Source organism: Pelodiscus sinensis, chromosome 17, assembly GCF_052426305.1.
Source record: "Pelodiscus sinensis isolate ZL-2025 chromosome 17, ASM5242630v1, whole genome shotgun sequence".
Lineage (NCBI taxonomy): Eukaryota > Metazoa > Chordata > Testudines > Trionychidae > Pelodiscus > Pelodiscus sinensis.
In genome coordinates, this window is record NC_143068.1 from 36,448,205 (window position 1) to 36,461,780 (window position 13,576).

At 63.8% G+C, this 13,576-nt stretch overlaps 1 protein-coding gene across 4 annotated transcripts; it reads right to left on the minus strand.

Annotated features, from left to right (window-relative positions):
• Positions 1–2,582: 2,582 nt before the first annotated feature.
• On the minus strand, positions 2,583–12,383 carry SLC35H1 (solute carrier family 35 member H1). 4 transcript variants are annotated; one of them, XM_089769800.1, is made up of 10 exons: positions 12,294–12,383; positions 12,142–12,260; positions 10,169–10,319; positions 7,059–7,122; positions 6,755–6,827; positions 6,432–6,600; positions 5,220–5,303; positions 4,073–4,248; positions 3,357–3,486; positions 2,583–3,241 (listed from the first exon to the last, which is right to left on the minus strand). In XM_089769800.1, exons 2-10 carry the CDS (start codon positions 12,241–12,243, stop codon positions 3,138–3,140), a joined length of 1,053 nt encoding a protein of 350 aa, XP_089625926.1. In that variant the 5' UTR covers positions 12,244–12,260; positions 12,294–12,383; the 3' UTR covers positions 2,583–3,137. The 4 variants fall into 4 exon arrangements, with proteins under 4 accessions (XP_089625926.1, XP_089625925.1, XP_089625927.1 ...); XM_089769799.1 differs by lacking the exon at positions 12,294–12,383 and having other exon boundaries at positions 12,142–12,282; XM_089769801.1 differs by lacking the exon at positions 12,294–12,383 and having other exon boundaries at positions 3,357–3,526; positions 12,142–12,282.
• Between the last annotated feature and the right edge of the window lie 1,193 nt (positions 12,384–13,576).

Genomic DNA, 13,576 nt, shown 5'->3' on the forward strand with positions numbered 1-13,576 from the left:
CCGGGAACTTTCCAGGGTTAACTGGCTGGGGCGGGAGGAAGGGCAGGCTGCCCCAGAGGCAGGGGCTGGCAGGCAAACCTCAGCTCAGAGAGAGGGGAAGGATGCTCAGTGCACCTCCCCTGGGAGGTCTGATTCTCAGGAGGCGGATTTCTCCGTGTACCGGGTGGGGGCAGGACGGCCCCTGCAGAGCGAGTGCCTCATACCCCTGGAGGTGGATGGTAGGAAGGTGATGGGCTTCTGGGACACGGGGGCAGAGGTGACTCTGGCCCGATCCGACATAGTGGCCCCGGAGCGGATACTACCCCACGCGCAGCTGACCCTGAAGGGCATAGACGGGTCCCCGTTTAAGGTGCCTGTAGCCAGGGTGCATCTGAAATGGGGGGCCAAGGAGGGCCTCAAGGAAGTGGGGGTGCACCCGCACTTGCCCACCGAGGTGCTGATGGGGAATGACCTAGAGGAGTGGCCCCATGAATCCCAGCTGGCTCTAGTCACTACCCAGAGCCAGAGCCAGCGGGGGGCTGACAACGTGGGTCCAGGGAAGGACTCCTGGCAGCATCCTCAGGGTCCCATCCCAGTGGACACGGGGTCCAGCCAGGCTGGGACTCCGGACCTAGGCAGAGGTGGGGGACAGGTCCCGATCCCTGCCTCAGCAGCTGAATTCCAGGCTGAGGTGCAGGCAGACCCCTCCTTGCAGAGGCTGAGGGACCAGGCTGGCCTCCATGCAGCTCAGCCCCGGGGGAGAGGTGGCCAGGAGAGATTCCTGCGGGAGCGTGGGCTCCTGTTCCGTGAGTGGCTCCCCCCCAGGAAGGCGAGGGCATGGGGGGTCCAGCGGCAGCTGGTCGTCCCCCGAAAGTATCGCCTCAAGCTGCTGTATTTGGCCCACGACGTCCCCGTTGGGGGCCACCGGGGGATCCGGAGCACCCGGCTGAAGCTGCTCCAGCACTTCTATTGGCCGGGAATCTTTACAGCCGTGCAGCGGTACTGCCGGTCCTGTGACTCCTGCCAGAGGGGCGGGAAGGCCCAAGACAGGAGGAAAGCGGCTTGGGGGTCTCTACCCCAGATAGACCCTCTGGGCTGGCTGAGAGAGTTATGGGAGGGGAAGACCTCCCTGGATGGAGCATCGGGGGTGGAAGCCGCCCTGGCTGTCCAGAGAAGGCTCACTGGGCTCATGGCCCCGGCCCGAGAGACCCTGGCCAGAGATCAAGGCCAGCGGAAGGGTGGGAGTGACCCCCGAGGACAGGCCTGCGCCAGTCGCCCTGGAGCGGGGCGGCGAGTGGACAGAGGGAAGCCAGCTCATGTGGGGCCTTGCCACGGCCGGCCTGAGTCAAGGGGAGCACCCATGTCCCCGGGGCGGGTTCCCACGCAGAGGACCCGAACTTCCCTAGGTCACGAGCGGAGTGACCCTGCTCAGTTCGCTCTCGGAGGGGGGAGAACTGTGACGTAGTGGGGGTACTTGCTGGGCTGTGGTGACCCCTGCTGTCTGGAGCAAGACCCAGCAGGGAAAACCTCGCTAGGCAGAGGTAAGGCCAAACTGGTTGAACCAGTGGCCAGACACCCCCCCATGGAGAGGAACAAAGGAAGGTGGAATGCGGCCCTGACTGGGGGGGCAGGGCTGCAAGGGAATTTAGTTAGTTACTGTGGGAGAGCATGGAGGAGAGCCTAGGAGAAGGGGCTGGAGTTTAGGGGCCCAGTCTCCCCCATCTCAAGGGGGCCTGAGGCATCCTAGCCCAGCTCTGGGACCAGACTACATCTGTGCTGTGCTGTATCCTGGAGAGGCAATAAACTTCCTCTATTCCACCGGCTGGTGAAGTCTGTTTGTGCCATTTCGGGGTGCAGGAGACAGGGAACCCCCAACGCGCCGTCACTACCACAGCCCAGAAGGACAGGGATGGGTCATTATGCAAAGGGATCTCTCAACCGGTCAGACCAGCTACCCCCATGGAGAGGAATAAAGGAAGGTGGATGCTGCCCTGGCTGGGGGGCAGGGCTGGAGGAGAGTGAGTGAGTTTCTGTCTGGGAGCATGGAGGAAGCAGCCTCAGCAACAGGCTGGGGGGTTTAGAAGCCGAGACCCCCCCCATATCAAGGGGGGCTGAGGCATCCTAGGCCTGCCCTGTAACCTGATGACATCTGTGCTGTGCTGTATTCTGGAGAAGCAATAAACCACCTCTATTCTACCGGCTGGCGGAGTCTGTTCGTACCATTTCGGGGGTGCAGGAGAAGGGGGACCCCCAATGCGCTGTCACACCAGCTCCCGCTGGAACCCTTGCCACTAAACCCTTCGCCGCCTCCTTGGCCCTGTGCGCGTCTCCCTCCTCCCGGCGGAAGCAGGGCATTGCTTGTGCTTCAGGCCCGGTGTGGAGGGGCCGTGCAAGGAGACAGCCTGCAGCTCTCTGCACCACTTCCTGGAGAGGACAAGGCTGCAGGCTAGCGCCACGCTGGCTGCACAAGGCAGGGACAGACTCTCCAGGCAAGCGGAAGCATGAGCATCCCAGAGGACAGTGCCAAGGTGGAGGGACCGGCTCCCCTGGCGGCAGAGGGAGTTGCTGTAGCAGGCTCACAACATCTACAGCCGCACGCAGAGGAGGGGGCTGGCGTCTTTTATTTCCGTGAAAAATCAGAACTTTTCAATGAAGAAATGTGCTGCCCAGACGCCCTGCCCAGCAGGTCATACCCTCCCCGGAACCCAGCAGGCAGAGGGAGCAGCCTCTTCCCATTGCGAGCGGGGACGGGAGAGCCCTGGCTGGAACGGCTGCCCCACGGGGGCAAGTCCCAGATTTTCTGCACCACCCCCAGCTCCAGAGAACGTTACGGACTCGGAGCGGCGAAGCTGTGGGGGAGAGCCCCGCAGGGGACCCTCTGCTTTCACTCGTTGGCGCCGACACCGGAGCCCGGTGAGTCCTGCAGCCCATGGGCCCCTCACTCAACAGTCCGCGGGCCCCCGCCCCATCCCCCCCACTCTTCCAGCTCCTCAAGGGGAAGTGCGCAGCGCTGCCTGGCTCACCCACAGGCTCCAGGGACCTGAGCAGTGGGCCCATCAGCTCCAGAGCCTCTCACGCCCGACTGGAGGAGCCGGCAGCCCAGGATTCTTCGACCCGTTTGCTGCTCAGCTGGAGCAGGGCGCCGCGCTCAAGGCCAGTCAGCGCTGTAGCTCCTCTTCCTCCTCGGGCTCACTGTGCCGCAGCAGCAGCTCCAGGTCAGGGCTAGAGCTGGTCCCTTTGTGCGGCTTTGGCTCCTTTTCCCCTAGACACAGACAGCTGAGCTTAGTCCCTCCCCTCCCTACTGAGGCCTCAGGCCCAGCATGAGGGCCATGCCATGGGCTGGAGATGCCCTGCCGAGACCAGGTGCCCAACCTTACCCTTCGAACTGAAGGCTTTGAGAGTGACATGCAGGGAGATTCCCGAGAGGCAGACGGCGAAGCCCACCCAGTTCAGGAGGGTCAGGCGGTCTCCCAGCAAGCGAGTGGCCAGCAGCAAAGTGCAGATTTCCTTGACACAGAGAGAACGGGTCAGATGGCAGGGCAGGAAGCTGGAGAAACCAAGGAGAGGCTGATCCATGCGGCCCAGTGTCCGCACGCACCACCCGGGGGGTCTGCTCCCTCCCCAGAGACGAGGCTACTGGCGCTCGGGGGCGGAGCCCAGGATACAAAGAAACGCAGCATCTGCCAGATCAGAGGCGGGACGTTGTGTCCACTCTCCAATCGCAGAGTCACCAGCACCGGCTTTCTCCGGGGGCAGGGAACCCTGCAGACGGGAACCCGGCTGCCTGCGCAGGGGAGGGACCCAAAGCCCTTAGCGAAGGCGAGTCCCATGCCCTGGAGCCGGAGCGTTACCCCTCACGTCCTGAGCCCTCTGGCAGGAGAGCCTATGGCCTCTGCCCTTCGCTGCTGCAGGGTCCCAATGGAAGGCAGGCAGGGGCATCGCAAGAGGCCAGTTCAGTGGAAGCAGACAGATCTGCAGGGCAGGGGGTGGCAGCTCCAGCCGGGGGGCATCAGGGACCCCTGAGCAGGGTTCACTGCTCTGGCGCTGTCGGGGCTGCTCCAGGCTGCACTGTCAGGGGACCTTTGCGCCATACCTTAAAAATGCCAGCAATGGAGAGAGTGAGGCTGGAGGTTCTGGAGACCAAGAGGAACTCGGAGAAGCCCAGACCAAAAGCAAGAAACCCCCCTAAGGAGAGCTTCCCCACCACAGCGAGCAACAGCCCTGCCTCGTGGAAACGGAACAGCTTCTCCGACGTGGACAGCGGCAGCCCTGGAATCAAGAGAAGGGGCAGGGAAGCCAAGTGTGACACGGGAATAACGGAGCCCTTTCCCTACGGAGCAACAGGCAGCGAGCGCCACCCCTGTGCCTCTCCGCCCCACAGCAGAAGTGCTGCCGCTTGTCCCTCGTGCCAGGAGGGGGCTGAGCACGGACTCAACGTTTCGCCAGCATGGGGCCGCCCTAGGCTCTCTGCGGGTCCCACGCGCCGAAGGGTCGGGGGCCCTAGTGCGGTCACATTTAAAACAGGAAAAGCTCAACAAGCCTCACGGAGACGGGCCAGACGGTACGAGCTGCAGAACACTCACGCCTGCGGCCTGCGCGTGTTCCTGGCTCACTGGGGATGGTTTCCTGAAAAAGCTGGAACCAATGGAGGGCGACTAATGCAAACAGCGGGGAGGTAAAAATCCCAGCCTTGGGACGCCCCCGAGGAGAGGGCCACTGAGTCCTGACGACTTGCTACAGGAGGGCAGAGATCCAAGGCCCAAAGCCAAGGGCTGAAGGACCTGAAACCCGGAGAGCAAACAGCTGAGGGGTGAAAGACAGGACCCTTCCACAGGCCTATGCTAGTGATGCGGTGACCTGTAGGCTGTTCTGCTGTTCCTTCTCACTACTTTTCCCAAGCACAAAATGGGGCTTGTTCTGTGAAGGCTGGCGGGTACCTGGCGTGGTGAGACGCAGGAGGACTGCCGCCCCAGAACCTTGCTCTGCTGGGATGGAGCACGAGAAGTTCTCAGCCGCAGGTGGGTGCCCCCAGGGAAGACCAGGAGGGGGATGGGATATGCAGCTAAACCCACCCATCTACTTTGCAAATTCAGGAAGTTGTTCTCGTGTCTATACGATTCATCTCCAGGACAGCAACCTGCCCAGCCAGAGCCCCCCGCCAGAGACCCCCGCCCCCAGCCAGAGCCCCCAGCCAGAGCCCCCCGCCCCCAGCCAGAGCCCCCCGCCCCCAGCCAACTCACCCTCAAATGCAACAAAGAGAGGGAAGAGCCCCAGGAACATAAGCGGCTGCAGGTGGAACATGGTGTCAATGGGATTATGAAGCCCTGCGGGAGGAGAGTCAGGGACAGATCTGTCAGCAACGGCTGGGGGACGAGGCATCCCATAAAGAAGCTTTCACTGGTTCTCTTCCTAGGGCGACCACCCTACCCCTCAACCCAGTGACAGACTCTGCCTCCTGCCACTCCCCATTCCCTCCCCCGCCGGGGTGTGTGTGTGTGTGTGTGTGTGTGTGTGTGGAGCCTGCCACTCCCCATTCCCTCCCCCGCCTGGGTGTGTGTGTGTGTGGAGCCTGCCACTCCCCATTCCCTCCCCCGCCGGGGGGGGTGTGTGTGTGGAGCCTGCCACTCCCCATTCCCTCCCCCGCCGGGGTGTGTGTGTGTGTGTCTGTGTGTGTGTGTGTGGAGCCTGCCACTCCCCATTCCCTCCCCCGCCGGGGGGGGGGGTGTGTGTGTGGAGCCTGCCACTCCCCATTCCCTCCCCCGCCGGGGGGGGTGTGTGTGTGGAGCCTGCCACTCCCCATTCCCTCCCCCGCCGGGGTGTGTGTGTGTGTGTGTGTGTGGAGCCTGCCACTCCCCATTCCCTCCCCCGCCGGGGGGGGTGTGTGTGTGGAGCCTGCCACTCCCCATTCCCTCCCCCGCCGGGGTGTGTGTGTGTGTGTGTGTGTGTGTGTGTGTGTGTGTGTGTGTGAAGCCTGCCACTCCCCATTCCCTCCCCCGCCGGGGTGTGTGTGTGTGTGTGCGTGTGTCTGTGTGGAGCCTGCCACTCCCCATTCCCTCCCCCGCCGGGGTGTGTGTGTGTGTGTGTGTGTGTGTGTGTGTGTGTGTGTGTGTGTGTGTGGAGCCTGCCACTCCCCATTCCCTCCCCCGCCTGGGGGGTGTCTGTGTGTGTGGAGCCTGCCACTCCCCATTCCCTCCCCCACCTCGGGGTGTGTGTGTGTGTGTGTGTGTGTGTGTGTGTGTGTGGAGCCTGCCACTCCCCATTCCCTCCCCCGCCTGGGGGGCAGGTAGAGGCTGCCCCTCCCCATTCCCTCCCCCGCTTGGGGGGCAGGTAGAGGCTGCCCCTCCCCATTCCCTCCCCCGCCTGGGGGGCAGGTAGAGGCTGCCCCTCCCCATTGCCTCCCCTATTTGCCCCAGAGCTTGTACTGCCCCTTCACTTCCTGCCTCCCAACGTACCCAGCTCGGCCTTCTGCATGAGCATCTGGGTGAGAGTCCAGCGAATGCCCCCAAGGAAGGAGGCCCCCAGCACCAGCACAAACCCCTCCGTATTGAACTGGGTGGACTCGTACGTGAACATGAAGAGCCCCCCAGCAATGAGCAGAACCACCAGCACCAGCGCCATTCTCTGAGCAAGAACAAACACAGAATCACCAGGGAGGCTGCACAGGGACAAGCTGCTCTGCTCCTCCAGAGCCATTCCCCTCCTGGGACTGCACACCCACGGCACCGCCCCCCATCTCAGGGAACGCCCAAGGGGCTCCCAGCACGCCAGTCCTTACCAGCTCTTCCAGTCTGAAGATCAGGGAGAAGAGCAGGATGAAGAGGATGGCAGAGGATTTGGTCATTGTGTAACTGGGAAGGTGAAAACACACAATCATTCTCTAGCACCATGTCGCACTTGCCAATCCCGCACCCTGGGAATCCAGGCCAGCCAGCCCCAAGCAATACCCATCACCACAGGTCTGGAACCTCAAGACTGCCCCATAGGGCCTAGTGCCCAGGCCTGGACCTGCTGCCTGGCTCTGCCAGAGCACTAAAACCCACTACTCATGTCTCCCAGGATGGAGGGGGGCTGCTACTCACAGGGAGACAGTGATGTACAGGAAGCTCCAGTTGCTCAGTCCAACGTCCAAAGCAGTCGACAAAGCTAAAGAAACAAGAATCCTTGGGCATTAACAGGCTGTCACCAAATCAGACAGTGCTGTCAGGCGTGTCCTGCTGCCCCAGGCAACTGCGTGTGCCCGGGACAGTCTCCTAGGGCAACCGTCAAAAACATTCACGAGTCCTTGTAGTCCTCTCTCAAGCCTATTCTCTGATTAGTACCTGCCACTAACACCTGAGCGGTCCCATGAGTAAGAGTTCAAACAGTGATCTCTGACTTAGGCGCACTGGCGTCTGCAGCTTGTAACCCTTCTGAGAAGGTAGCTGGGTGAAGTGAGGACTCCTACGCGGACGCTGGTGTGAAGGGTTCTGCATTTAGCTGGGAGTGATTCCATTTGGCAGGGTGGCCTCTCATTGGACTCCTGGGAAAGTCCTGTGCCCCACACATGAACCTCCCTCTGGGACCAACAGCTGTGTTGCTCCTGCGGAACACAGGTAAGAGGGAAGATGTGGTCACATAAGGAGGGAGAGGGGCTCTCAGGGCACCAAGGCAGGTTTCAGTAAGTCATGACAGCGACCAGGAACCAGGCTCTCTCAGAAAGGAACCAGAGCAGAGAAGATCAAATCAGGATGTTCAAAGAAACCTGTGCAGCTGAGTAAGCAAGGTTTCCAGTTCTGAACTAGTGGGACAGTTATCAGGGCATGTACTTTCATTTCACTTCTAGACATGAAGAACTGCAGCAGCTGAGCCTGAGTATTACACCTTTGTGCATTAGCATGGCAAAAAGGAAAAAAACCCACACAAAATCCCCTTGACTAAAACTTGTTGAAATAACTAACATAAATGCATCACTCATCATAAATTAAAGGGCTGAAAGTGATCAGAAAAATAAGTTCCACACTTACTTTATGACTGGAAGCCTTTCTAGATTGCCATGCAAGTCCTTCTACAAACACAGATACAACCTGGACTGCGCAGACTCATTTTCTTTGTAACAAATGGAAGGATGTGGGGGTGCAGGAGCCAGGGCAGAGAGTTAGGAGATGTGGGGGGGGGGGGGGGCTCAGAGCAGGGGGCTGGGAGATGCAAGAGTCAGGGTGGGGAGGGGGAAGTCAGGGCAGAAATGTGGGGGTGCAGAAGCCAGGGCAGAGAGTTAGGAGATGTGGGGGGGGGGGCTCAGAGCAGGGGGCTGGGACATGCAAGAGTCAGGGTGGGGAGGGGGAAGTCAGGGCAGAAATGTGGGGGGTGCAGGAGCCAGGGCAGAGAGTTAGGAGATGTGGGGGGGGGGGGGGCTCAGAGCAGGGGGGTGGGAGATGCAAGAGTCAGGGTGGGGAGGGGAAGTCAGGGCAGAAATGTGGGGGTGCAGGAGCCAGGGCAGAGAGTTAGGAGATGTGTGGGGGGGGGGGGGACTCAGAGCAGGGGGCTGGGAGATGCAAGAGTCAGGGTGGGGAGGGGGAAGTCAGGGCAGAAATGTGAGGGGTGCAGGAGCCAGGGCAGGAGGCTGGGTGTGGGAGGGGGCACTAATGGCTGGGAGTGTGCCTGGCCAGCGGCTCCCAGGGACTAGCCAGGGCGGTGGGGCTGCCCTGTCCGGCCGTCCAAGTGTCAGAGCTGGAGGCAGGGTGCACTGTAGCTACTAGGGGCGGAGAGTCCTGCCTCACGCTCATCAGGGCTCAGGCCTCCCCACCCTCTGCTGTCTGGTGCTGGGGCCAAAGGCTAGGGAGGGGCAGAAGGGGAGGGTTGGGCCAATCATGCCCAGCAGCAGCATGGGCACCTTAGCAACATACAGTGACCAGCAGCATCCCGAACCCTCCCCCCAGCTGGCCACTCTCTTAGTCATCCACATGCACATCCCCCTCCACCCCATGGTCATTCTACAGCAGTGGTCCCCACCGCGGTGCCCACGGGCGCCATGGCGCCTGCCGGGGCATTTATGTGCACCTGCTGAGTGACCAGGACCATCCCAAGCCATTCTTGCACCCGGGCGCACGGCAGTCCCAAAAGGTTGGGGACCACTGTTCCACGCTAGCAGACTGCCCACTTTCTGTCTAAAGTCTTGAAAACATGGCCTTACGCCACTCCCTGCAGATAGCCAGAAACAATTATCCTCATAGGTGTGAACAGCTGGAAGCGGCCAGGAGTCCTGTGGCACCTTAGAGACTAACTGAAGTGTAGGAGCAGAAGCTTTTCATGCATCTGAGGAAGTGGGTCTTTGCCCACGAAAGCTTATACTCCTACACTTCGGTTAGTCTCTAAGGCGCCACAGGACTCCTCGCCGCTTCTGCAGGTTCAGACTAACACGGCGACCCCTCTGATACTTAACAGCTATAAGGAGGTTCCAAATCTAAACATGATGAATTAACTATCATCAGCATCAGCTATTTGACTCCTGATCATTACAGCAGGAGCCATTCAATGAAGATGCTTATCCCACATCCCAAACTGCTTCCTACATCTTACCAGGTGTCAACAGCCCTGAAGTTTCCTAACAAGTTACCACACCCCCAGGATTCCCTGGCCATTTCAGTGACATTTCAGTACAAAAGCCTGTAACATCAAAAACAAAGGCATATCTAATGTCAAGATGAGCATAAAGCATGGCTAGTACAATCCATACAGCATCTTCTTAGTTAAAGCATAAACACTGACATGCTGCGGCCACAGAACCCAGATATCTTGCCAGAAGCTGTGGCTCACGTTGTTATTTTACAGCCTCTTGAAATTATTTACTCGCTGTCTCTCTTTTTCTTCCTTTCCTCCCCGTTTTCCTTCTCTCCCCGCCCCCTTATTTATTTTTGGATCTGGACTTACTATACTGCAGTCATCTGAAGAAGTGGGTTGTGCCTACGAAAGTTCATGATGCCATCTCCATGTTTTGTTAGTCTTTAACATGCTACTAGACTATTTGGTGGTGTTAAGTTTTTCCTGTTACAGACTAACTCGGCTCCCCCTGAACCTTTTGTTTTTTTCATTACTTCAACAATTTGATCTGTAAATTAATGATTTTTGTGCTGGACAGAAAAAGTAGAGGGATCTCTTCCCTCCATTCTATGGGCAATGCCCACGTACCCCCCCATTTCATGACTAGATGTACCTGTTGGAGCCACCCTTCTGAGATAGTCAGTCCAGGACAGCACCACACGGGACCTCTTGGTGTAGCATCTCATCAGGGCCCTGGTCAGAGCAGAGAGCAGGAAAATAACTAGGAGGTGCAGCAGGGTCATAAAAAGAGGGAAATGGAAACTCTGCAGAAAGAGAGACAGACACCCTGTTACCCGACACAAGAGCCTGCGAGTTACCCACCGTTGTCAGCTCCCACCAAGTCTCCCCGTGCCTGGAGCCCGCATCCCCCCGCCACCCACACACCCACCAGCAGCTGCTTTCCAGCACCCCGCCCCACCCTGCCCTGCTCCCCTGAGACTCCTAGAACGGGAAGGGACCTCAAAAGTAATCGAGCCCAGGCCCCTTCCCTCACGGCAGCACCCAGCACCGGCTAGAACAGGGCCACAAGGATACTCTCAGCACGAGCCGAGAGCCGCTCTGCAACCCCCCGGGGAGACTCCACAGCCCGCCCCCCCCCCCGTGTGTTCCCCCCCCCGGGGAGACTCCACAGCCCGCCCCCCCCCCCGTGTGTTCTCCCCCCAGGGAGACTCCACAGCCCGCTCCCCCCCCCCCCGTGTGTTCTCCCCCCGGGGAGACTCCACAGCCCGCCCCCCCTGTGTGTTCCCCCCCCCGAGAGACTCCTCAGCCCGCTCCCCCCGTGTGTTCCCCCTCGGGGAGACTCCACAGCCCGCCCCCCCCGTGTGTTCCCCCCTCAGGGAGACTCCACAGCCCACCCCCCCCGTGTGTTCCCCCCCCGGGAAGACTCCACAGCCCCCCCGTGTGTTCCCCCCCCCGGGAAGACTCCACAGCCCCCCCCCCCCCCCCCCCCCCCCCCGGAGAGACTCCTCAGCCCGCTCCCCCTGTGTGTTCCCCCCCCGGGGAGACTCCACAGCCCCCCCCGTGTGTTCCCCCCCCGGGAAGACTCCACAGCCCCCCCCCGTGTGTTCCCCCCCCGGAGAGACTCCTCAGCCCGCTCCCCCCCGTGTGTTCCCCCCCCGGGGAGACTCCACAGCCCCCCCCGTGTGTTCCCCCCTCGGGGAGACTCCACAGCCCGCCCCCCCCCGTGTGTTCCCCCCCCGGGAAGACTCCACAGTCCCCCCCGTGTGTTCCCCCCCCGGGAAGACTCCACAGTCCCCCCCGTGTGTTCCCCCCCCGGGAAGACTCCACAGCCCCCCCCCGTGTGTTCCCCCCCCCCGGGGACTCCCCCGCCCCCCGTGTGTTCCCCCTCAGGGAGACTCCACAGCCCCCCCCGTGTGTTCCCCCCTCAGGGAGACTCCACAGCCCCCCCCATGTGTTCCCCCCCGGGGACACTCCACAGCCCCCCCCGTGTGTTCCCCCCCCGGGGACACTCCACAGCCCCCCCCGTGTGTTCCCCACCGGGAAGACTCCACAGCCCCCCCGTGTGTTCTCCCCCCGGAGAGACTCCTCAGCCCGCTCCCCCCCCGTGTGTTCCCCCCCCCGGGGAGACTCCACAGCCCCCCCCGTGTGTTCCCCCCCCGGGAAGACTCCACAGCCCGCCCCCCCCGTGTGTTCCCCCCCCCCGGGGAAGACTCCACCCCCCCCCCGTGTGTTCCCCCCCGGGAAGACTCCACAGCCCCCCCCGTGTGTTCCCCCCCCCCCCCCCCCGGGGACTCCCCCGCCCCCCGTGTGTTCCCCCTCAGGGAGACTCCACAGCCCCCCCCGTGTGTTCCCCCCCCGGGAAGACTCCACAGCCCCCCCCCGTGTGTTCCCCCCCCCGGGGACTCCCCCGCCCCCCCCCCGTGTGTTCCCCCCCCCCGGGGACTCCCCCGCCCCCCCCCGTGTGTGCCCCCCCCCGGGGACTCCCCCGCCCCCCCCCGTGTGTTCCCCCCCGGGGACTCCCCCCCCGTGTGTTCCCCCCCCCCCCGGGGAGACTCCCCCGCCCCCCCCGTGTGTTGCCCCCCCCCGGGGAGACTCCCCCGCCCCCCGTGTGTCCCCCCCCGGTACCTTCATGAGCCACTTGTTGTAGAAGGTGATGCCGATGGAGAAGCCGTAGTAGGGCAGCACCAGCCCCGCCCGGCCCGCGGCCCCGCTCGGCGCCCGGCCCATGGCCCGTCCGGGAGCGAAGGCCGGGCAGCGGGGGGCGGGGCCACTCGCCGGCCTGGCCCCGCCCCCGCGCGGAGCATCACGGGACGGGCCTCGGCACGTGGCAGCTCCGCCCCCTCCTCTCGCCGCGCGTCCGCGTTGCTCTAGCGACAGTGGGCGGGGCAGCGGACTCCTGGCCCCGCCCCTTCCCCGGGGCCCCGCCCCCCGGAACCCTTTAATCTCTCTCCGCCTGGACCGGCCAACCCCCCATTGCTGCAGCCCCCCCCCCGCAACAGGGGCCACCCTGCAGCCCCCCCCCGCCCGCAACAGGGGCCACCCTGCAGCCCCCCCGCCCGCAACAGGGGCCACCCTGCAGCCCCCCCCCCGCAACAGGGGCCACCCTGCAGCCCCCCCCCGCCCGCAACAGGGGCCACCCTGCAGCCCCCCCCCCGCAACAGGGGCCACCCTGCAGCCCCCCCCGCCCGCAACAGGGGCCACCCTGCAGCCCCCCCGCCCGCAACAGGCGGCACCGTGCAGCCCCCCCGCCCGCAACAGGGGCCACCCTGCAGCCCCCCCCGCCCGCAACAGGCGGCACCGTGCAGCCCCCCCCGCCCGCAACAGGGGCCACCCTGCAGCCCCCCCTGCCCGCAACAGGGGCCACCCTGCAGCCCCCCCGCCCGCAACAGGCGGCACCGTGCAGCCCCCCCCGCCCGCAACAGGGGCCACCCTGCAGCCCCCCCTGCCCGCAACAGGGGCCACCCTGCAGCCCCCCCCGCCCGCAACAGGGGCCACCCTGCAGCCCCCCCCCGCCCGCAACAGGCGGCACCGTGCAGCCCCCCCGCCCGCAACAGGGGCCACCCTGCAGCCCCCCCCGCCCGCAACAGGCGGCACCGTGCAGCCCCCCCCGCCCGCAACAGGGGCCACCCTGCAGCCCCCCCCCGCCTGCAACAGGCGGCACCGTGCAGCCCCCCCCCCCGCCCGCAACAGGGGCCACCCTGCAGCCCCCCCCGCCCGCAACAGGCGGCACCGTGCATCCCCCCCCGCCCGCAACAGGCGGCACCGTGCATCCCCCCCCGCCCGCAACAGGGGCCACCCTGCAGCCCCCCCTGCCCGCAACAGGGGCCACCGTGCAGCCCCCCCGCCGCCCGCAACAGGCGGCACCGTGCAGCCCCCCCCGCCCGCAACAGGGGCCACCCTGCAGCCCCCCCGCCCGCAACAGGCGGCACCGTGCAGCCCCCCCGCCCGCAACAGGGGCCACCCTGCAGCCCCCGCCGCCCGCAACAGGCGGCACCGTGCAGCCCCCCCCCGCCCGCAACAGGGGCCACCCTGCAGCCCCCCCGCCCGCAACAGGCGGCAC

What these genes read in the sequence shown, in the direction of transcription:
- SLC35H1 (XM_089769800.1), bottom strand. Translation starts at nt 12,243, where the DNA reads ATGGGCCGGGCGCCGAGCGGGGCCGCGGGCCGGGCGGGGCTGGTGCTG. An exon ending in ACAACAAGTGGCTCATGAAG is followed by an intron (nt 10,320 to 12,141) that starts GTACCGGGGGGG and finishes CTCTTTCTGCAG; the next exon opens with AGTTTCCATTTCCCTCTTTT. An exon ending in CATGCAGAAGGCCGAGCTGG is followed by an intron (nt 5,304 to 6,431) that starts GTACGTTGGGAG and finishes CTCCTCCCGCAG; the next exon opens with GGCTTCATAATCCCATTGAC.